The sequence below is a fragment of the Gymnoscopelus microlampas genome (genome assembly GCF_963454915.1).
Source record: "Gymnoscopelus microlampas genome assembly, chromosome: 23".
In the NCBI taxonomy this organism is placed as follows: domain Eukaryota; kingdom Metazoa; phylum Chordata; class Actinopteri; order Myctophiformes; family Myctophidae; genus Gymnoscopelus; species Gymnoscopelus microlampas.
This window is the reverse complement of record NC_139960.1, coordinates 11,665,981-11,688,344: the sequence shown is the minus strand read 5'-3', so window position 1 is coordinate 11,688,344 and position 22,364 is coordinate 11,665,981. Positions and strand designations below refer to the sequence as shown.

General features: G+C 42.2%; 1 protein-coding gene across 1 annotated transcript in view; it reads left to right on the top strand.

Moving 5' to 3' along the window:
* LOC311040125 (protein kinase C-binding protein NELL2-like) overlaps positions 1–22,364 on the top strand; it is a 104,058-nt gene that overhangs the window by 40,143 nt on the left and 41,551 nt on the right. Inside the window, exons 12-13 of the mRNA XM_084050207.1 lie at positions 963–1,097; positions 15,725–15,850. Coding sequence (XP_083906333.1) covers positions 963–1,097; positions 15,725–15,850 — 261 coding nt within the window. The remainder of the gene's footprint in view (positions 1–962; positions 1,098–15,724; positions 15,851–22,364) is intronic.

Below are 22,364 nucleotides of genomic sequence, written 5' to 3'. Positions count from 1 at the left end.
TAATTGGCCTCAGGGTGGCGCTATAACAGGCAGATTTACTTGTTGACTTATAACTATAATTATTTCTCCCTCCCTTGGAACATTACGCAACTCCCCAAATAAGCCGTCTTGATCACATGACTACATAGATGTGGTGTGGATATGTCAGATTTATCAGATTCCATTCCAATTGGCTATGATTGCCTTCCAAAATTGGCAGGAGTGGCTCGTTTAGCACAAATCATGAACGCAGCTCCCGATTGCTGTGAAACTTTGTACGCACGCTCACAGTAGGTCAAGGAAGAACCTCCATCCCAAATGTTTCACATCGGCCTCATGGTGGCGCTACAACAGCCCACTAAACGTTTTGGCCAATAACTATTACAATAAAAAACATTTTATTCCATGGATTCTCGCTCTCCCTACTCCCTACTGGCTCTTTATTAAACAGAAAATGCATTTTCAGGTCAGGACACCAATTGTATCCAATCAGGACAGAGAACTCAGACAGGATGCAGATTAAACAAGTGAAATTGGAATTGGTGACACTGACACAAATAAATGAGCAAGACACTATGAAAAATGAAGCTGATAAATGGGCACTCTCTCGTGATTGGCTGAAATGTTGTCACCTATACTGAAAATTTATTTTCTTTTTAATAAAGAACTGGAGAGACATGGAGAGCCCTGTTACTGAACAAACACTCTATAGCAATGAGTACTATCAGAATATAGTGCTTTAACCTTTTAACAAAAAAAATAATGTTTTCACCAAAAAATATCACTTACCCTACCTTTAGTATTGTAGTATGTATGTGCTTTCTTGTCTCATTTCTGTACTTAGAAAACATCTCTTTTATACTGACTCTGGGAGCAATGCTCAAAGACTCCCTATGCAAATGGTCTGGAAAATAATCTCTCTCTCTCTCTCTCTCTCTCTCTCTCTCTCTCTCTCTCTCTCTCGCTCCCCTCCTCTCTCCTAGGTCATGATTTCTGCATGGAGGGCCATGCTAACCAGTGTGTGGAGAACTCTGCGTGTTTGAACCTGGAGGCGGGGGCGTACTGCAGCTGTAAGGACGGCTACCGGGCCATCAGGGACGACAGCGCCTACTGCCAAGGTAACCGTAAAATGCACGTTCTCCCCGCTTATACTCCTTCCTCAGAACCTCTCCTTTTTGGCAGGTGACAAAGTCCTTGTTGTGCTGCTCTCACTCTCAACTCCTCCTGTGCTTTGGTGACTCTAGGGTCTATACAGGCCCTTACTTTGGGGACTTTTATGTTGGCTTGCGGAGAAAGTGAGATTACACTGGCTTATGTTCAGTGGTGCCGTGGTGGAAAAAGTACTCAAATTCTTTACTTAAGTAAAAGTACCAATACTGCAATATAAAAATACTCCGTTACAAGTAAAAGTCCAAAAGTATTGGCATTAAAATGTACCGGTACTTATAGTACCAAAAGTAAAAGTACTGAATATTAGAAAATAGCAGATCTACAAGCTCACAACGCGTCGCGATGCGACGCGTTGTGAGCTTGTAGATCTGCTATTTTCAAATAGCCTAGGTATAAAATAGGTTTAAAGTGGTTAATGTATGTTTCATTATATCATAATGTATATCTGAAAAGTAACTAGTAACTAAAGTTTTCAAGTAAATGTAGTGGAGTAAAAGTACAATATTTGCCTCTGAGATGTAGTGGAGTAGAAGTAAAAGTATTGGAAATTGGAAATACTCAAGTAAAGTACAAATATCTCAAAAGTGTACTTAAGTACAGTACTTAAGTAAATGTACTTAGTTACTTTACACCACTGCTTTATGTTCAACTTGCTCTTGTCGAATATAGAAAACTCTTTCCAGCCACTGTGCAATTACCAAGAGGACCACAAATAAAATCTGGTTGGCTCGTGTATAAATGACACCTTGGCTAATGGCTAAGTGTGTAAAATGACTTCTGCTGAATAAAAAAAAACCTTGGCTGGTATTGAACTATAACTTGGCTGCTGCATAAATGCCTTGTAGTGAACATGAAGCGCCGCTGTGGCTTCGAGTGGTATATTGAACTTATAGCTGGCGAGTGTGTAAATGACTATTGTAATTATGAAACTCTGTTGGCCGGGTGTCTAAATGACTCCCGGTTTCAACAGGAGGGCCCATTAGCGCCACAGTGCTGTGTGTGACAGACCATGGCTAATGGCAGCCGTCAGCCAGGTGATTACTCACTGTCCAAGACACCGCCTGTTGTTAATTAAGACTGTTTCTGACCTAGCAAACTGTGTGTGTGTGTGTGTGTGTGTGTGTGTGTGTGTGTGTGTGTGTGTGTGTGGGGGTACGTACGTACATGTATTACTATGCTTGTGAGGGACAACGGTGCCCATAGAAGTTTTAATGTGAGCCGTGTCACAGGTTCGAGTCCCGATCCCGACGGACATAAATTGCTGCATGTCACTCCCCATCTCTCACCATTTCCTGTCAGCCTACTGTGTGTGTGTGTGTGTGTGTGTGTGTGTGTGTGTGTGTGTGTGTGTGTGTGTGTGTGTGTGTGACCACCTTGCAAGTGATCTTGTCGAGCTCCGCACCTCAGTAGCTTGAGCCGTGACATTGGCTGCCGTTCGAAATGTTACGTATTCAATCTTTCACATTCATTATGGCATTTAAAAGAACACGCGATACTTAATCAAATTAAAATAATGAGTAGTCCCACTTATCCCGCGATGAGGCACCTTTCAAACTTGCTGGACATTTGCTTTCGAGACTTGTCCATACAGTAGTGCTGATCCAGAACCAGTCCTTAGCTCTTGTGGGTCTGGGCTATTTTGGCTGTGTTTTTTAATACTTTTGATTTCCCCTTTATATACCACCTAATTTTTTTTTTACCTACCAATGTTTGGTCATCATTCTTTTCAGCACAACCTAATGTACATGACCCAACAAATATTGCTTTGTCTGCATCTCTCTCTAAGTGGGTTAGGGAGGGAGGGGCGCCTTTGATGGCCTGCGGGGTCAAGATGTTCCTTCCACAGAACACAGCACAGAACAGAACATACAACAACATGCATGCATTAGCCGTGTAATGCTGGCCTCTGGGACCACAGTCCTTTGATGTTTTTTTTTTTGTGTTAACCCATTAAGACCGCCAACGCACCTGTGACATTTTTAGATTCCTTTCGCTGTTGAAAAATAGCAGATCTACAAGCTCATAGCGCGGCACTCGGTGCCGCGCTATGAGCTTGTAGATCTGCTATTTTTGAAAAATATTGATTTTTTTTTTTAAATCTTTGAATATATATGTATAAAAAAATGTAAGTGAAAATGTTTAACTCAAATCTTTGCTTCTGGGGAATTCTACAAATGTCCTCTAAATATTTTATGCATATTTTATCCCCAAAATTATATGCATTTGGCCACGGACCCCCATCTGAAAATATTTTGTTCCAGGGACCCCCCAGAAGGAAAGATTTAAGTTAAAAATGTACATATTCAAAGATCTGCACACATTTTCACGACTTTTATTTCTCTTCAAAAATAGCAGATATACAAGCTCATAGCGCTATGAGCTTGTATATCTGCTATTTTTGAAAAGCCAAAGAAATCTAAAAGTGACACAGATGCGTCCCCGGTCGCAATGGGTTAAAAAAATGATAATAAAATCATGTGGTGTCTACTGTACTAGCTGTGGTGAAATGGTTACAAGGCTATTATCAGCATGCGTGTCCTACTTCCCAGCCTGGGATGAGGAGCATTTCTGGCTGAGAATGAAAGGGAAAACAAAACGGTGGTGTTTCGCCCCCACGAGGTTTATTTAATCATCAGAATCCATTAGAACACTGGAGCTGCTTGCAAGGCCTGGATGCTTTACTGTATAAGACCCAACAGCTGTTCTCCTCGCTCTCTCTCTCTGCTCCCTCTTCCTTTTCTTTGCCACTGTGTCACTTTCACTGTGTGTGTGTGTGTGTGTGTGTGTGTGTGTGTGTGTGTGTGTGTGTGTGTGTGTGTGTGTGTGTGTGTGTGTGTGTGTGTGTGTGTGTGTGTGTGTGTGTGTGTGTGTGTGTGTGCGTGCGTGCGTGCGTGCGTGCGTGCGTGCGTGCGTGCGTGCGTGCGTGCGTGCGTGCGTGCGTGAGAATTAGTGCTGTAAAGTAACCAAGTACATTTACTCAAGTACTGTACTTAAGCACAATTTTGAGGTATTTTTACTTTTACTTCTACTCCACTACATCTCAGAGGCAAATATTGCACTTTTACTCCACTACAATTATTTGAAAACTTGAGTTATAGTTACTTTGTAGATTTAGATTATTATTACAAAACACACATTAAACACTTCAGCCCTATATACATTTCGACCATTTGAAAAGAAAAGCAGATCTACAAGCTCACAATGCGTCGCATCTTGTAGATCTGCTGTTTTCAAAAGATTTTGTAGACATTTTGTACATTTGAAAACTGGTGAAATGGGACATTCTGCATAATGGTACTTTCTACTCTTGTTACATTTTGATACCAATACTTTTGGACTTTTAATCAAGTAAATTTTGAATTCCAGACTTTTACTTGTAACAGAGTATTTGTACATTGCAGTATTGATACTTTTACTTTTTTCCACCACACCACTGGGGGGGGGGGGGGGGGGGGGAGAGAGAGAGAGAGAGAGTATGTTGGCGTGCCAGATGTGGCTGAGCTCTGATTAGGTCACATGGTTATCACACACTGGTCACTTCCTGGCATGACGTCACTGCGTTACAGATGTTGCAGGGATTAAGGCTAAAGACGATTTAGCCTATGGGGACTCTGGCTCTGAGGTTGGAGGTGGGTCAGCAGCAGTGGCGTCACTAGGGGTGGGGTCTGTCTCCAGGGCTGAAGCCCCGCACGATTTTCATCCTGCAATTAGACGATGTGATGGCTATAGCACTGGTACAGTAATGTTAAGCCAATAATTTGATGACCGGCAGCGGCACCGAGAGCCGTGCTATGGGCTTGTAGATCTGCTATTTCATTTTAAATCTTGAAAATGTGTGCAAACCCTTGAATATATTTTTATATTTATAACTCAAATCTTTGCTTCATGGGGGGGTCCCTGGAACAAAATATTTTGAGATGGGGGTCCGCGGTCCTTGACATGAAAAAGTTTGAGAACCACTGATATAGAAACATACGTTTTTCAAAAAACTGTTAGGATTTAGAAGACATTTGTAGAATCCCCCAGAAGCAAAGATTTGAGTTACAAAAATATATACATTCAAAGATTTGCACACATTTTCACCAATTTTCTAAAATAGCAGATCTACAAGCTCATGTGCCGCGCTATGAGCTTGTAGATCTGCTATTTTTGAGTGGCCAAAGAAATCAAAAAAATCTTTCCGGGTCTAAATGGGTTAAGATGTGTGATGGTTTCTTCAAGGCGTGGCTGAGAAGTCACACATGTTGAGGAAAGGAGGTGAAGGAGTTTGTGTGGATCGACAGCAGCGTGTTGAGGGCTCATCATTCTCTGCTGCTGCAAATAGCAGATGATGTCTCTGCTAAATGTTTGATGGAGCCAGTGAAGGAGACGAGAGACTCACTCAGGGGAGGGAGGGAGGAGAGAGAGAGAGAGAGAGAGAGAGAGAGAGAGAGAGAGAGAGAGAGAGAGAGAGAGAGAGAGAGAGAGAGAGAGAGAGAGAGAGAGAGAGAGAGAGAGAGAGAGAGAGAGAGAGAGAGAGAGAGAGAGAGAGAGAGAGAGAGAGAGAGAGAGAGAGAGAGAGAGAGAGAGAGACCATGGCCATGGAAATTTAGGTAGCACTGAATTATAGGTTAGGATTTCTTTTGTATTATCCCGCTGCTGAAGTTATTGTCATCAGTGGTGTAAACTAGAGAGAGAGAGAGGGGGGGGGGTCAAGGCAGTAAGTATGAGAGAGATGGGGGGGGATGGAGAGAGAGAGAGGGAGAGGGAGAGTGTGGGAGAAACAGCTACAAAGAGAGACACACTGCTTCTTAGTGGGAGAAAGAAAGAGTGAGGGACAGAAAAAGGGACAGAAAGAAAGACAGCCAGAAAGAAAGAAAGAAAGAAAAAGTTCCTTCACCTCTGACTTCATCTCTCTCTCTCTCTCTCTCGCTCTCTCTCTCTCCTCTCCTCCTGTTTCTGAAAGTGGGCTGTCACCTCCTGTCACCTCCTGACACACACACACACACACACACACACACACACACACACACACACACACACACACACACACACACACACACACACACACACACACACACACACTGCGTTTGTGTCTAAAAGGTGTTGTTGATGATGTGTATGTGAGGTGACAGCAGACACACTGAAGATGATCTCCTCAGCGCGGGGCTGTCACTTTTTACGGTGTCGTGTCCCTGATGTGTTTCTGCACAGAGAGCAGCCATGCAGCTACCTGTAATGTGGGCTGTATAGTGTAGCGCTCATGTTTGCATTGTGTGACACATGTGTGAATGTTTGTTTGTGAATGTGTGTGTATGTACAGTAACAGTACATACATACAGTACATCTATCTACAGTACGTCTGCCAGGGTACTGTATGTGTGGTTTTGGGATTAACCCACGAAGACCGGGAACGCATCTGTGTCATTTTAGATTTCTTTGGCTATTTTTGAAAGATCTTGAACCTTTGTGCAAATCTTTGAATTCCTGACTTTTACTTGTAACAGAGTAGGCTACTTCTACATTGCAGTATTGATACTTTTACTTAAGTAAAACATTTGAGTACTTTTTCCACCACTGTGCGTGCGTGCGTGCGTGCGTGCGTGCGTGCGTGCGTGCGTGCGCGTGTGTGTGTGTGTCTGTGTCTGTGTGTGTGTGTGCGTGCGTGTGTGGGTGGGTGGGTGTGTGTGGGTGGGTGTGTGTGTGTGTGTGTGCATGTGTGACAGACCCAGCCAGGCTCGGCCCAAAATGTCTGTTTTATTTCCAGGGCATGTTGTGCTACTGAAACGCATCACCCACTGTTCCATCTCTCCCCCCTCCATCTCTCAGACCTCTGAGACGTCTCCATCCTTTCATTAGGAGGAAGACGGGGCCCAGGGAGAGGGAGAGGGAGAGAGGGAGAGAGAGGGAGAGAGAGAGGGAGAGAGAGGGAGAGAGAGAGAGAGGGAGAGAGAGAGGGAGAGAGAGAGACGCGAGACATAAGGCGCAGAGAAGGGCTAGCGTGAAGGGAGGAAGAGAGAGAGAGAGAGAGAAAGGGAATGGCATCCGACTAGGGCTGCAACCTGTCGATGATTTTCTTAGCCATTAGTGGTGGAAGAAGTACTCGGATATATTAAGTAAAAGTAGCAATACCACAATGTAGAAAACATCCGTTACAAGTGAGAGGCCTGTGTTCAAAATGTTACTTGAGTAAAAGTACAAAAGTATTGGTATCAAAATATGTGTATGTGTAAAATATGTGTCTTTAACACATTGACTGCCAGCATTAAAACATCGTTTTTCATCCCCACGCCAGCATTTTATACCTTATATTGACGACCCACGGGAGCAGCGGTGTGTACACATATGTAATCAATTAAGGGTGTCTGGGGGGAGGGGGGAGGGTCCCCTCTATCCACTGGAACAAAAATGTTGTAACCGCGATCAGCCATTTTGTTGCTACCGGCCCTTGAATAAGGCTTGTTTTCACAAAAAAAAGTGTTTTCCTACAACTTTTAACATAGGAGAGGACGGAAGTGTAATTTTTGGGGATGATTTTTTGGGCAGATCTACAAGCTCACGATGCGTCGCATCGCGACACATTGTGAGCTTGTAGATCTGCTATTTTCAAATGGACAAAATATATATAGGGCTGAAGTGTTAGTGTGTTTTGTAATAATAATCAAAATGTCCAAAGTAGCTAGTAGTAACTAAAGTTTTCATATAATTGTAGTTGAGTAAAAGTACAATATTTTCCTCTGAGAATATTGGAAATACTCCAGTAAAGTAAAAAATACGTCAAAATTGTACTTAAGTACAGTACTGTACAGTACCGGCTATTGAAGAGGGGAAAAAAGGAGGCGGCCTAGTATAGAGGCTCACCTAATCGTAAACAAGGTAGCTTTCAATAAATAACCCAAAAAAAGAAAAGTATATATATATAGACTTTGCAAACATTTCATTTGCTATGAAATGCATTCAACGTGTTTACTAGGCCTCAAGGACACGCACAAAGTATGTCATTCGGGAAGCGAATGCAAATGAATGTTAACAAAAGGAAACCAACGGTAACCATTGGATACCTTTGAGTGGACCTTCTAGAGGCGTGTGTGCATTCCTAATCTGTATCTCTGTGTCAGAGTGTATGTGAATGCCTCGAGGCGTACCCAGAGCTACAGTACTGCTAACTCTGATGGCTGAAACTTTAAATTACTACTTGAGGGACGAGACTAGTTTTATTCCTTCCTCTTTCCCTTTTCCCCCATGAAAACTGTAGCAAGAAAAAGAGGAAACCGTGTTTTTTTTCCTTTTCTCTCTCTCTCTGGTCTGTGATGTGTTGAAGTGATTATTTCCCTCTGGTTTTGTTCACCACCAGGCTTCTTGATCCTGACCATAGCAACATATAGGAATGCTATGAAGGCTGGGAGGGGGGGGGGCGGCAGAGATGGAAGCCAGTGACAGGGTTGCCAGATTCTGTGAGAGAAACAAGCAACCAGGTCTAGGAAAACCAGCCCAAAAGAAGCGACTATGGGCCACATGTGCACTTTAACATATACACCAGTTATTTAAAAATAGCAGATCTACAAGCTCACAACGCGTCGCGATGCGACGCGTTATGAGCTTGTAGATCGGCTATTTTTAAATAAAATCTTGCGGGGAAATTATAATAAGCAGATCTGGCAACCCTGGCCAGTGAAGGAGACGAGAGACTCACTCAGGGGAGTGCCTCAGAGAGAGAGAGAGGGAGAGGGAGAGGGAGAGAGAGAGGGAGAGAGAGAGAGAGAGAGGTGGGTATTTGGGGAAGAACAGAAAGTGATAGTGTAGCTTATGTTTATACCACATGCACTATGTGTGTGTGTGTGTGTGTGTGTGTGTGTGTGTGTGTGTGTGTGTGTGTGTGTGTGTGTGTGTGTGTGTGTGTGTGTGTGTGTGTGTGTGTGTGTGTGTGTGTGTGTGTGTGTAGCCCCCCCTGATGCATTTCATATCTTTACAATATCCTACTTACTTACTTAAGTAAAACATTTGAGTACTTTTTTCCACCACTGATACAGGGCACATACATACTGTACAGAGCAAGCGACGAGAGACCACACAAGAAAGCATACAGAGACGGACAGAGCATCATCCATGAGGGCAGACGGCATGGACAGACAGGGTATTTAAGCGGAAAGAATATAGCTGAAACAACAAGCGTAAAATTTGGACTCAGAAAGGGGCGAGCCTCCTCTGAGCACACTTCTCTGTTTGAGGCCAGAGAAGCCAAATTCAGAAGGCTTGACTTCATTATTCAGAAAGGCTTTTACTTCCCCTAAAGGCAGCTGTAAAAAGAAAAGGAAAAAAGAGGGAGAAAAAAAAAGACCAGTGCAGAAAATACGGGGATAACAAGGCAAGCCAGAGCCCTCGAGCGTAGCTTTCAATTTCCGACACCGAACAACCTGTGCTCATTTAAGTTTCACTTTACTGGTTGGTGCGTTGTAGTCTTGACTCTGGGGTAACAAAAGAATGAAGAACGGTAAAAAAAAATAATGAAAGCCTCGGAATGTTTGACTGGCTCTCATCTGGTGCTCACGGGCAAGAGACTCCCGACTTCTGTTGTTCAGTCGCCGGAGAGAGAGAGAGAGAAAGTCTTTGTGAGCCACAGAGAATAATTGACGGACCCCTCTTCTTCTCCCTGCGAACAATTGGCCCGCCTCGACTGAAGTTTGGAAAGGAGAACATTCTCTTTTCTCTTTGCTCACCCTCCTCAGTCAACGTGCGCTGCACAGCCTAGCGGTTTCTAGCGCTAATGAGCCGTGGTGGAAAAAGTACTCAGATGTTTTACTTAAGTAAAAGTATCAAAAAGTATCAATAAGTACTCTGTTACAAGTAAAAGTCCGGAATAAAAAATGTACCTGAGTAAAAGTACAAAAGTATTGGTATTAAAATGTACTTAAAGCACCAAAAGTAAAAGTACTAAGATGTTAGAAAATAGCGCAAATAGTTGTGAGCTTGTAGATCGCCTATTTTCAAATAGCCTACTGTATGTATAAAATAGGGCTAAAGTGGTTAATGTGTGTGTTATAATGTAATAACGTATACCTGCCAAAGTAACTAGTAACTAAAGTTTTCAAATGATTGTAGTGGAGTAAAAGTACAATATTTGCCTCTGAGATGTAGTGGAGTAGAAGTAGAAGTACTGAAAATTGGAAATACTCCAGTAAAGTAAAAGAAATACCTCAAAATTGTACTTAAGTACAGTACTTGAGTAAATGCACCTAGTTACATTACACCTCTGCTAATGAGGGCTGTAGTCTCAGTGAGCTACTAGCTCACCAATACTACCGCCCTCATTACTGCTAGAAACATGTTACATTGTATCTCCCAGATATCCCACCGCCGCATGCATTGCCCCGCCTTGTGCGTAAACTATTTTGGAGCCTCTGAGCCCCATTTTGTCTACATGTATACCTTCTCCTCCTATAGACCACCAAAGTCTGACGTAATTTACACATCCTTGGCTTGTCTACCTGGTTCGTGGTTTTCCACCCCCATTCTGAATCCCATAGACGTGTTTAATATCGCGTCAAATAAGAACTGTGTTCCAAAAATAAACAAATGACCACGGCAGTTTGACTCTTATGGATATGAAGCATCAACTGACGGTGAGAAAACGATGTTACTTCCGGCGAATTAGTTACATTTTCGCCAGAAACAGACTGTTTCAAATATAAGTGACTGACTATCATAAACTATACAAAGCCTCCCTGACAATATCGCAGAGACAGTTTGTTTATTTTTGGACCACAATTCTTATATGAGACGATTCTATGATGACCCAATGTTATTTTCCATAGAGAAATTACTTTACGAACCTGGGGATGAACGAGTGACGTCAGGACTTCTGGTCTATAAAGTCACGTAATCACCTACCTTCTACACCCAAGACTCAAAACTCCACCGGTACTGTGGCTACAGTAACCGGATAGTGTGTCAAAGCAAAACGTCCCTGGTTTGATGTCCAACCTGAGCTTCCCTCACACGATTTCCTGTCTTTCTACACTGGTCGCCCAAGGAAATATATTTCATACATAAAAAAAGCGGAACAGAAAGTGATCAATCTATTGGTAGTTCTGGTATCCTACCAATATTTATATTTCTGACAGTCTGGGGGAAAAAAAACGTATTGATGGGGTTTTTGCCACCCTGTTCTGAATCTAATATAGAGGCGTACGTTTAACCCTTTGAGGCCGGGAAGGGAACGCATGTGTGTCATTTTAAGATTTCTTTGGCTATTCAAAAATAGCAGATATGCAAGCTCGTAGCGCGGTACCGAGTGCCGCGCTACGAGCTTGCAGATCTGCTATTTTTTTGAAAAATCGTGAACATGTGTGCAAATCTTTTATATACATTTTTAACTCAAATCTTTGCTTCTGGTGGTCCCTGAAACAAAATATTATCATTATATATTAGACAAGAAAAAAGTTAGAAAACCATTGATAATATAGCAACATAAGTAAAAATAAAATAAAAAAAAACGTTAGGAAAAAAACCTGTTAGGATTTAGAAGACATTTGTAAAATCCCCAGAAGCAAAGATTTGAGTTAAAAACTTTCGCTTTAAAAAAGCATATATATATTCAAACTAAAGATTTGCACACATTTTCACAATTTTTCAAAAAAAATAGCAGATCTACAAGCTGGTTGCGCGGCACTCGGTGCCGCGCTATGAGCTTGTATATCTGCTATTTTTATATAGCCAAAGAAATCTTAAAATGACACAGATGCGTTCCCGGTCTCAAAGGGTCATCTACTCAGGCTTATGAGAGCACCCCGGACAGTTTTTAAGTTGCTCAATTCAGTATTTAGATATTTGATATTTATTTTATCAGACACAACCCCTTCCTATACAAACCTAGCCTGGTAAACACTCCCTCCGGAAATCTCATTTCCATTTGATTTCAGGAGTGAGTCTGGCCTGAACCGCCTTTCTGCAATATTCGCTGTGGGCTGGAGTTGGGCGGGAGTAATACCGTTGACTGACAACCCCTTCAACCAATGATCGTTTTTCCCCTTCAGCCAATCAGCAGTTCATTTTGACGAGCTCCAGACTATGTGACGCAACGGGACTTTTGGGACGGCCATGCCGAAAATAGGTTGCCTTATTGGGATACATGCGTGTCACTCCCCGCCCCTGCCGGTTCTCTAAATTTATATTTTTAAATAGGCTCTGTCATGATTAATTGACCACATATATGAAGTTAAACAACTAAATTCTATCCAAACGATATCTTAATAGTAAATTCCGTGCCTCAAAAAAGAAGTTTGAGACCGTTTTAAAAACTAAAGTAAACAGTGAAGGCACTCGGACAACAACAATGGCTGCCGTTCGTCTTTTGTCGGCCCCAGTCAGGCTGCACTCGGCTTCATTCGGGCTCACTCGAACTCGCCACCTGATTGGCCAACTGTCGCTGTCAATCACAGAACGATGTGCGACGACGCTGATAGGCTCGTCGGTTCGGAGAACAGAGCGATTATTGCAGAAAGGCGGTTCAGCCCAGACTCACTCCTGAAATCAAATGGAAATGAGATTTCCAGAGGGATGGTTTACCAGGCTAATACAAACCCATTGTAACTTCAAACTCCATTTTAACCATGTTAGATTCATCTAAAACACCCGTCCTTGGTTCTGGTGACTCATACTGTCCTCCTAATACGTGAGGGGGCCGTGGTTTTTCAATTCTTTTTTTCATTTATTTGTAATAAGGCCCCCTCATGTAATAGGAGGGCAGGATGAGTCACCAGAACCAAGGACGGGTGTTTTCTATGAATCTAACATGGTTATAATGGAGTTTGAAGTTACAATGGGTTTGTATAGGAAGAGGGCGTGTCTCAGAAAAGGAATATCAAATAAATAAAAAAAAGCCTCCCATCCATGTTAAGATCCAAAAAACGAATTAAAATTAAGATTAAAAAGTATGTTTCAACCCATCAACTATTTCTTCCAGATCGTCTGAACTACAGGCGTCTGTAAGATACCGGGACTACCTTTGCATTTGTTGATGTTCAGAGCTACAGCGGAAGGGAAAGTCACAGACAATGCTAGCGTTTGATATGAAGACGTGTTGGGTATGGTGTCCATAGCAGTGGTGGAAAAAGTACTCAAATGTGTTACTTAAGTAAAAGTACCAATACTGCAATAAAAGCCCTGTTACAAGTAAAAGTCCAGAATAAAAAAAATACTTGAGTAAAAGTACAAAAGTATTGGCATCAAAGTGTACTTAAAGTACCAAAAGTGAAAGTACTAAATATTTGAAAATAGCAGATCTACAAGCTCACAACGCGTCGCGATGCGACGCGTTGTGAGCTTGTAGATCGGCTATTTTCAAATAGCTTAGGTATAAAATAGGGTTAAAGTGGTTAATGTATGTTTTATAATATAATCATTTATATCTGAAAAGTAACTAGTACGTTTTCAACTAATTGTAGTGGAGTAAAAGTACAATATTTGCCTCTGAGATGTAGTGGAGTAGAAGTAAAAGTATTGGAAATTGGAAATACTCAAGTAAAGTACAAATACCTCAAAATTGTACTTAAGTACAGTACTTAAGTAAATGTACTTAGTTACTTTCCACCACTGGTCCATAGTAATAAGCATCATTGGGTCCCCCAACGAAGTAGGTTGCAGTGAACATGGAAGTAGGCCACTTATGGCCTATCTATACTTAATCCATTAAGACCGGGAACCAATCTGTGTCATTTTAAGATGTTTTTGTGTATTTGGATATCCAAAAATAGCATGAGCTTGTAGATCTGCTATTTATTTTTTATCGTGGAAAATTTGTGCAAATCTTTGAATATATGTATATATATATATATATATATATATATATATATATATATATATATATATATATATATATATACGTTTTAAAGCAAACGTTTTTAACTCCGATCTGTGCTTCTGGGGGTCCCCGGACCAACATATTTTGAGATGGGGGTCCGCGGCTATATACATATCATTTTGGGGGTCCTTGACATGGAAAGGTTGGAGCACCACTGATATAGCGACATACCGTTAGGATTCAGAAATCATTTTTAGATTATGTATTTGAACCTCAGACCCCCATCTCAAAATATGTTCTTCCAGGGACCCCTAGAAGCAAATATTTGAGTTGCAAATGTTCACTTTAAAAATATATGTATTCAAAGATTTGCACACATTTTCAAGATTTTTCAAAAATAGTAGATCTACAAGCTCATACCGCTATAAGCCTGTCGATCTGCTATTTTTGAAAAGCCCAAGAAATGTAAAAATGACATAGATGCGTTCCCGGATTGAATGGGTTAATATCTGTGGTTTAGCTTTACATGAAGCTGATTTGGTTTGTATTCATAATGCATGGTTGAATCTACGGTACATACTGCTAAAGTAATATCTGTCTGTAGTTATGAATAAATCATTTAATAAATACACGAGGCAAGACTTGTACAGTGACCACCACTGCAGCGCCTGAATTTCCCAGAGGATTCACCTTATTCTTGGCCCTTCTCCGGGCGGCGCCTTTGCCCTTTTCTGCTGCTTCATTCAATATCTGTCCACTTCCTCCCTAGTAGGCTAGGGTATAATGCAGGTAATCCGTGTGTTGCCAGATTTTGCAAGAGAAACAAGCGGCCAGTTCTGTGGATACAAGCCCCCCCCCCAAAAAGCGACTAGGCTAAGTTTTACCACTTTGCATCAGCTATTTGAAAATAGCAGATCTACAAGCTAACAACGCGTCACATCGCGGCATGTTGTGAGCTTGTAGATCTGCTATTTACAAAAAATATTCGGGGGAAAACTGAGATTTTTTAAAATAACATTTTAACAAAGAAAATCTTATATGGGCTCCCTGGCACAAAATATTTTCAGAGGGGTCCGCAGACAAATGAATATTAATCTGGGGGTCCTTGACTTGAAAACAATGTGGGAACCACTGGTTTAAAAGACATTAGGAAGCAAGCCAAAATAAGCAACTACACTTCAGAATCAAGCACAAAGTCGCTTATTATAAGCAGACATGGCAACACTGGTAAACAGGAACCCCTTGATTTGGGGCTTGAAAATAGCAGATCTACAAGCTCACAACGCGTCGCTTGTGAGCTTGTAGATCGGCTATTTTCAAACATTTTAGCACTTTTACTTTTGGTACTTTAAGTATGTTTTGATGCCAATCCTTTTGTACTTTGCTCAAGTGAATTTTGAATTCCGGACTTTTACTTGTAACAGAGTATTTCTGCATTGCCGTATTGATACTTTTACTTGAGTAAAACATTGGAGTACTTTTTCCACCACTGCTTCATTTCAATGACCCTCATAACTCTGAGTGTGTGCAAAATGGACCCGTAATGGTCCGTTTTGGTTCCATTCGCACCCTCTCAGAGTTACATACCCGTCAGGTTCCCCTTCCTCTGAGAACCACTGGCTTAATACACTGACCTGACCTTCAGCCATCATTTAGTTTGACCTGTGTGTGTGTGTGTGTGTGTGTGTGTGTGTGTGTGTGTGTGTGTGTGTGTGTGTGTGTGTGTGTGTGTGTGTGTGTGTGTGTGTGTGTGTGTGTGTGTGTGTGTGTGTGTGTGTGTGTGTGTGTGTGTTGCAGACATTGATGAGTGCGCTGAGGGAAAGCACTACTGCAGAGAGAACACGGGGTGCATGAACACCCCGGGGTCCTTCATGTGCATCTGCCACGCTGGATACCTGCGCATCGACGACTACTCCTGCACAGGTGAGACGCACACGAACACACACACACACACACACACACACACACACACACACACACACACACACACACACACACACACACACACACACACACACACGTATGTGTGTATGCATGCACACAATTTGTACATGATGCTGCACTGTAGCTCCACACGCGCGAGCGCACACGCACGCACACGCACACACACACACACAGTACATCAGAGAGCGCCCGTGGTGCTCAGGTTGGGGTTAATCAATATTTCCCATCAGGCTCTGGGGTGCAGCTGAGCCGGCGCTGCTCTGTCAGTGATCCTATCAACCTGGGTCAAGCTATGTGACCTTTATGAGCAGCATCATACCCTCTCCTTCCATTACATCTGGGTTTCCCACACCAGTGCTTCTCAAACGTTTTATATGATATCGTGTATTGCCAGATTACTCTTTGTTCACATTTGTTTCTGTCTTAACACTGGCGTGACGGCCGTCAGCCCATCCCATACGCAGCCTGGGTTAAGGTCGATATGACCGTTTGTTTCCTGCTATTCCATTGGCCAGTCTCCCCCCCCCCCTGGCTCCAGACGATCCGACACCTTGTCCGCCACGCTGCGAGGCACAGCGGGGGATTGTCTTTTAAATACCTATTAACATACCAGCTCACATAAATTGTCAGACTACATGCAGGCAGAACATTATAATATAGGCTAACTGGGAATGTGCATGTGTAACTTGTAATAGTAACTGCAGATCATGTATGTAAAAAAAAAATCACACCCTGTGTGAAGGAAGCGGTGCCTTTGGGGCGGGGCTTAACTCATTTCAGTTAGTCCCTATTGGTGGTCTGAGTCCACTTACCAAATTTGTAGCATGCTGCAAACTGGAATAATGGCTGTTTAAAGCCCAGCCAATGGGCAGACAGAGGGGGCGGGGCTTAAGTAATGACAGTTTGTCCCTATTGGTGGTTTTAGTCCATGTCCAAAATTTGTACTCCGTAGCATGCTGCGAACTTGAGTTATGGCTGTTTAAAGGCCAGCCAATGGAAAGACAGAGGGGGCGGGGCTTGAGCAATTCATGCTCGGCCCGTATCGGTGGTCTAAGTCCACATACCAAATTTGGTTGGACTTGGTGGCATGCTGCAAACTGGAGTTATAGCTGTTTAAAATCCCGTGCTCATCCCGTGCTCATACGGGCGGACGTCCCTGGGGGTCCCTGGACCCCTCTTTGATAACCGGTGGCACGTGTGGCAAATGAGAGGAGAGATGGCATAGGCAATCTCCAAGTCCGTGTGTGTGTGTGTGTGTGTGTGTGTGTGTGTGTGTGTGTGCGTGTGTTTGTATGTGTTGCTTCTTTGCCGTGCTCATCCCAGGCTCATACACACGGACACACGGACACACAGACAGACACACAGACACACACACAGACACCGAGTCAAAGCCACGTATAGAGCGGTTGGCAAAATGAGAGGAGAGATGGCATAGGCAATCTCCAAGTCCGTGTGTGTGTGCGTGTGTTTGTATGTGTTGCGTCTTTGCCGTGCTCATCCCAGGCTCATACACACGGACACACGGACACACAGACAGACACACAGACACACACACAGACACCGAGTCAAAGCCACGTATAGAGCGGTTGGCACCGCTAAAAAGCGTATAAAACTGCGCGATCTGTAGCTGTTTAATGTAAGCGTCTCCTCTCCTCCCTATAGCCAAATTCCAATACCGAAAATCTTGGCCACTCGCTCACTCCCACTTGGTCACTCCGACTTCGAACCGGAAGTAGTCAGGTTCCAATTGTTCATTTGCTTCTTGGAAGAGGCGAGTGGAGTCGAGTGGAGGAGGTGAGCTCTCCGCTTCCGCATTAGCGAGTGTAGATGAAGTTTACGCTCGAGCTGTCTCCACAGCTCCCCGCAGCAGACTTCCGCATCACGTGTACGCGTTTTTTGTTTGTTTTTTCCCCCTTCTCCCGTGACGTATACATGGTCCTCCTCCACATGTGGCCACACAAACAATGCTTGAAACCCGAAACCATGCCGAAAACAAATTGAAACACCGGCCGTGTTTCAATCATTATGATTGAAAATTAAATGTATTTGGCCGCGGACCCCCATCTCAAAATGTGTTCTTCCAGGAACCCCCCAGAAGCAAAGATTTTAGTTTAAATACATTTTTTTAATAGCGAAAGAAATCTAAAAATGACACACAGTTGCGTTCCTGATCTTAATGGGTTAATAGTGTGATTTTTTAAGCCACCGTTTCTTCATGCTTTGAGTGGAATGGCTGCTTCTGGGTTGTTCACTCACAGTTGGTGTCCCTTATGAAAGTTTTACTGGTTCAGTTCGGCTGAGTATGATTTGAAGGCATCGCGTGCTGCCTCCTCCCGTGTTCTTTCCGCCCAAATACCCCCAGTGCACTGAAGGCAGAAAAGCCTTCAAAAAATGTACTTTAAAACAGTAACACACCAGATAAATGACAAGCATCGCCTTCCCTTTTTCTGTGTCAGAAGAACTTTTTATGAGAAGACTGAGTTAAAACCCAGGATATCATAATTGTTTGTGTGTAAGGATGCTGACGCATTGAGCAGCTGTAGCTTTTTCTTTGTTCCTTTTAAAGAAGAGCATTCTGTTGGTATTTCCCTTATTAGCTCAGTTGATTATCATTAAAGTATTAACCACTCTCGAAACCTAGTGTCCTTAATCTTGGGCAAACGCTTGGCGCGTTGCGGCGCTTTGTGAGCTCATAAATTGATCAGCTATTTTTTTTTTTTTTTTTATGAGTGAGACATACAGTAGGTGGTACAGAGAAACGAGGGTTAGTTAACATTATTAACATATCTTTTTTTACTTTTATGGGACGTGACGAAACACACATAGGACAGTTACCGTGACCAAGAAAAACAACAAAAAACAAAAACAAACAAAAAGAAAGCAGATTAATAAAAAAACAAGATACGATGGGGAGAAGTTTACATCAGAGTGTGTGAGTCGCTCACCTCAAGAGAAGGAGTATTTCTATTTTCTATTTAGCTTAGGGGGGAAAAAGAAGGGAATACAGTAGTATTGCCCCCCTGGGGGACTCTGGTCAATGAATAGAGGATTCATGTGGTTTAATTTGAGGGCTGGTTTTAAAGTACGCACGTCCCATATTTCCCATTAAGCAAATAGCAGAGGTTACTGGATTTAGATGATGACCAGCTCTGCTTTTGTTAACACAGTCTTTGTACAGTACATCCCTATAGCACGGACGGTCTTCAGAGTCCATTCACACAGTCATAATGTAATCACACTGACACTTGATTGCCCACGGTCTCAATGGGACGGTAGCTCCATCCCATTCTCATCATCCTCTGATCTCATATGCCCTCTCCTCTCCTCTCCTCTCCTCTCCTCTCCTCTCCTCTCCTCTCCTCTCCTCTCCCCTCCCCTCCTCTCCTCTCCTCTCCTCTCCTCTCCTCTCCTCTCCTCTCCTCTCCTCTCCTCTCCTCTCCTTCCTTCCTTCTTCTCTCGCCCTCTGATCTGCACCAGTGGTGGAAAAAGTACTCAATTTTGTTTCACTTAAGTAAAAGTATCAATACGGCAAAGTCGAAATACTCTGTTACAAGTAAAAGTCCGGAATTCTAAATTGACTTGAGTAAACGTACAAGAGTATTGGTATCAAAATGTACTTAAAGTACCAAAAGTAGAAAATATACATATATATAGATACTCATTATGCAGAATGTCCCATTTCACAAGTATAATGTATTCGAACGTATAAACTCTTTTGAAAATAGCAGATCTACAAGCTCTACAAGCTTGTAGATCTACAAGCTACAATGCATCGCGACGCATTGTGAGTTATATACTGTAGGGCTGAAGTGGTTAATGTATATTTGTAATAATAACTAGTAACTAGTAACTAAATAATTCAAAAAATTGTAGTGGAGTAAAAGTTTTAAAAAAATGCCTCTGAGATGTAGTGGAGTAGAAGTAAAAGTACAGAAAATTGGAAATACTCCACTAAAGTAAAAAATACCTACAAAATGTACTACTTAAGTACAGTACTTGAGTAAATGCACAGTTACTTTCCACCACTGATCTGCACAGCCATCTTGCCAGTCCAGCCTAATGAGAAACCATTCTCTGGGACAAGTGGCACGAGACACTGCTGTGTTTTAATGACGGGGAGCTGCTTATCATGTCTTGTAATTACAGCTGATATGCGGCAGCTGGGGCAACAGATTACATCGCCAGAGAGAAAGAGAGAGAGGGAGAGAGAGAGAAAAAACATTGGCATTCAAATTATTTATTTGTCTTATCTCTCACTGTGAATATGATTAATATTTTACCCGAGGCAAGGCACTGGCATAATAAGAATTCTGAGAAGCAGAGACTACAAACTAGGCAGTAGAGGCGCTCACTGAATATTATGGAAAGAAGTTTATGAAAAAGGTCCTCGTCCTTGCTACATCACATCACACAGCGTTCATTTGATATACTGTATGAAACTGTCCTTAATTAATGCCCAAAAATAATACGCAGCCTGTTTTTGGTGCCATTTATCTCCCAGAGAGTTAATTGGAAACCTCATCAGGGCGGGGTCATTTTTATTGCCTGGGAAAATAGCTTGAGACCTTTTGGCCGTCTCCGGTGAGTCACTGGGTTCAGTGGTAATGAACGGCTTTGATATACTAATGAAATGGAAATGGAGATGGGAGTGATTACTAATGACCTTTCTGATCTCATTTTAATACTCTTGTAGCTATACGCCTGACTTTGGAATATGAAATGTCCTCATGCCTCACACACACACACACACACACACACACACACACACACACACACACACACACACACACACACACACACACACACACACACACACACACACACAAAACCACTCGGTCATACACAGTAAAAAAAAATAATGTTTTTGTAAAAAAGGACCCGTGACAACTTAACCCATTAAGACCGGGAACGCATCTGTGTCATTTTTAAGATTTTTTTGGCTATTCAAAAATAGCAGATCTACAAGTTCATAGCGAGTGCCACGCTATGAGCTTGTAGATCTACTATTTTTGAGAAATCGTGAATATTTGTGCCTAACGTATATATATTTTGTGCAAACATATATGTATTTTTAAAGCAAACATTTGTAACTCAAATCTTGCTCTCAAACCCAAATCTCAATCTTTGCTCCTGGGGGTCCCTGGAACAAAGTCCGCGGCCAAATACATATTATTTTGGGGGTCCTTGACATGAAAAAAGTTTGAGAACCACTGATATAGCGACATACGTTTTTTCAAAAAACTGTTAGGATTTAGAAGACATTTGTAGAATCCCCCAGAAGCAAAGATTTGAGTTACAAATGTTCGCTTTAAAAAATATACATTCAAAGATTTGCACAAATGTTCATGATTTTATATTTTTTGCAGATCTACAAGCTCATAGCGCGGCACTCGGTGCACTCGGTCAATATTTATAACATTTCTAATTAAAGTACGAAATGCAGTGCAATGGAACAACACCCACGCACGCACGCACGCACGCACGCACGCACGCACGCACGCACGCACGCACGCACACACACACACACACACACACACACACTTGAGAGTGAATTGTTTGACAGCGCTCTCATAAGATGTGTCCATGGTGTTCCAGCTCACAGCTCCAGGAGTTCAATAAAATATGGATGTGTGTGAGCCGGGCTTGAAGCTTCACGATGAGAAGAAGCAGAAGCAAACAGAACGAGAGAGAAAGAGATACGCACAAAGAGCAGTGTGGGAAAAAGTACTCAGATATTTTACTTAAGTAAAAGTAGAAATGCCACAATGTAAAAAATACTCCGTTACAAGTAAAAGGCCCGTGTTCAAAATGTTACTTGAGTAAAAGTGCAAAAGTATTGTCATCAAAATATACTTAAATTACCAAAAGTAAAATTACTGAATTTTGTTGTGAGCTTGTAGATCGGCTATTTTCAAATAGCCTACAGATGTGCCACTTCAAAACTTCACACGTTACTGTTCTTTCCCTGAAAGTGCCCTGAAAATGCATTTTTTTTCCTCCCTGTTCTGCCCTTAAAAAGGCACTGTTTTGCCCCTGAAAAGAAGTTCTCACTACACACCCCCGTTTTTCCCTTCAACAGACATCCATATACATGAGAACAAAAGGATGTGTGATGAAGAAGGTGTCAGACTCATTATGAGGCGAAAGGTGATTTGAAGAGGTCCTTGACCAGTTGCTCAAATTAATTAGCATCATAAAAGCAGTGATCATCAAAATAATTCAGCATTTTAAATGCCCTTCTTTGTCCCTCTTATTGCCGTGGGAATCCCCTGAAAATGTACTGTCTTGGCGATGGCAGGACATTTGAAGTTTTGAAATGGCACATCTGTATGTATAAAATAGGGCTAAAGTGGTTAATGTATGTTTTATAATATAATAATGTATATCTGCTAGTAACTATAACTAAGTTTTCAAATAATTGTAGTGGAGTAAAAGTACAATATTTGCCTTTGAGATGTAGTGGAGTAGAAGTAAAGTACTGAAAATTGGAAAT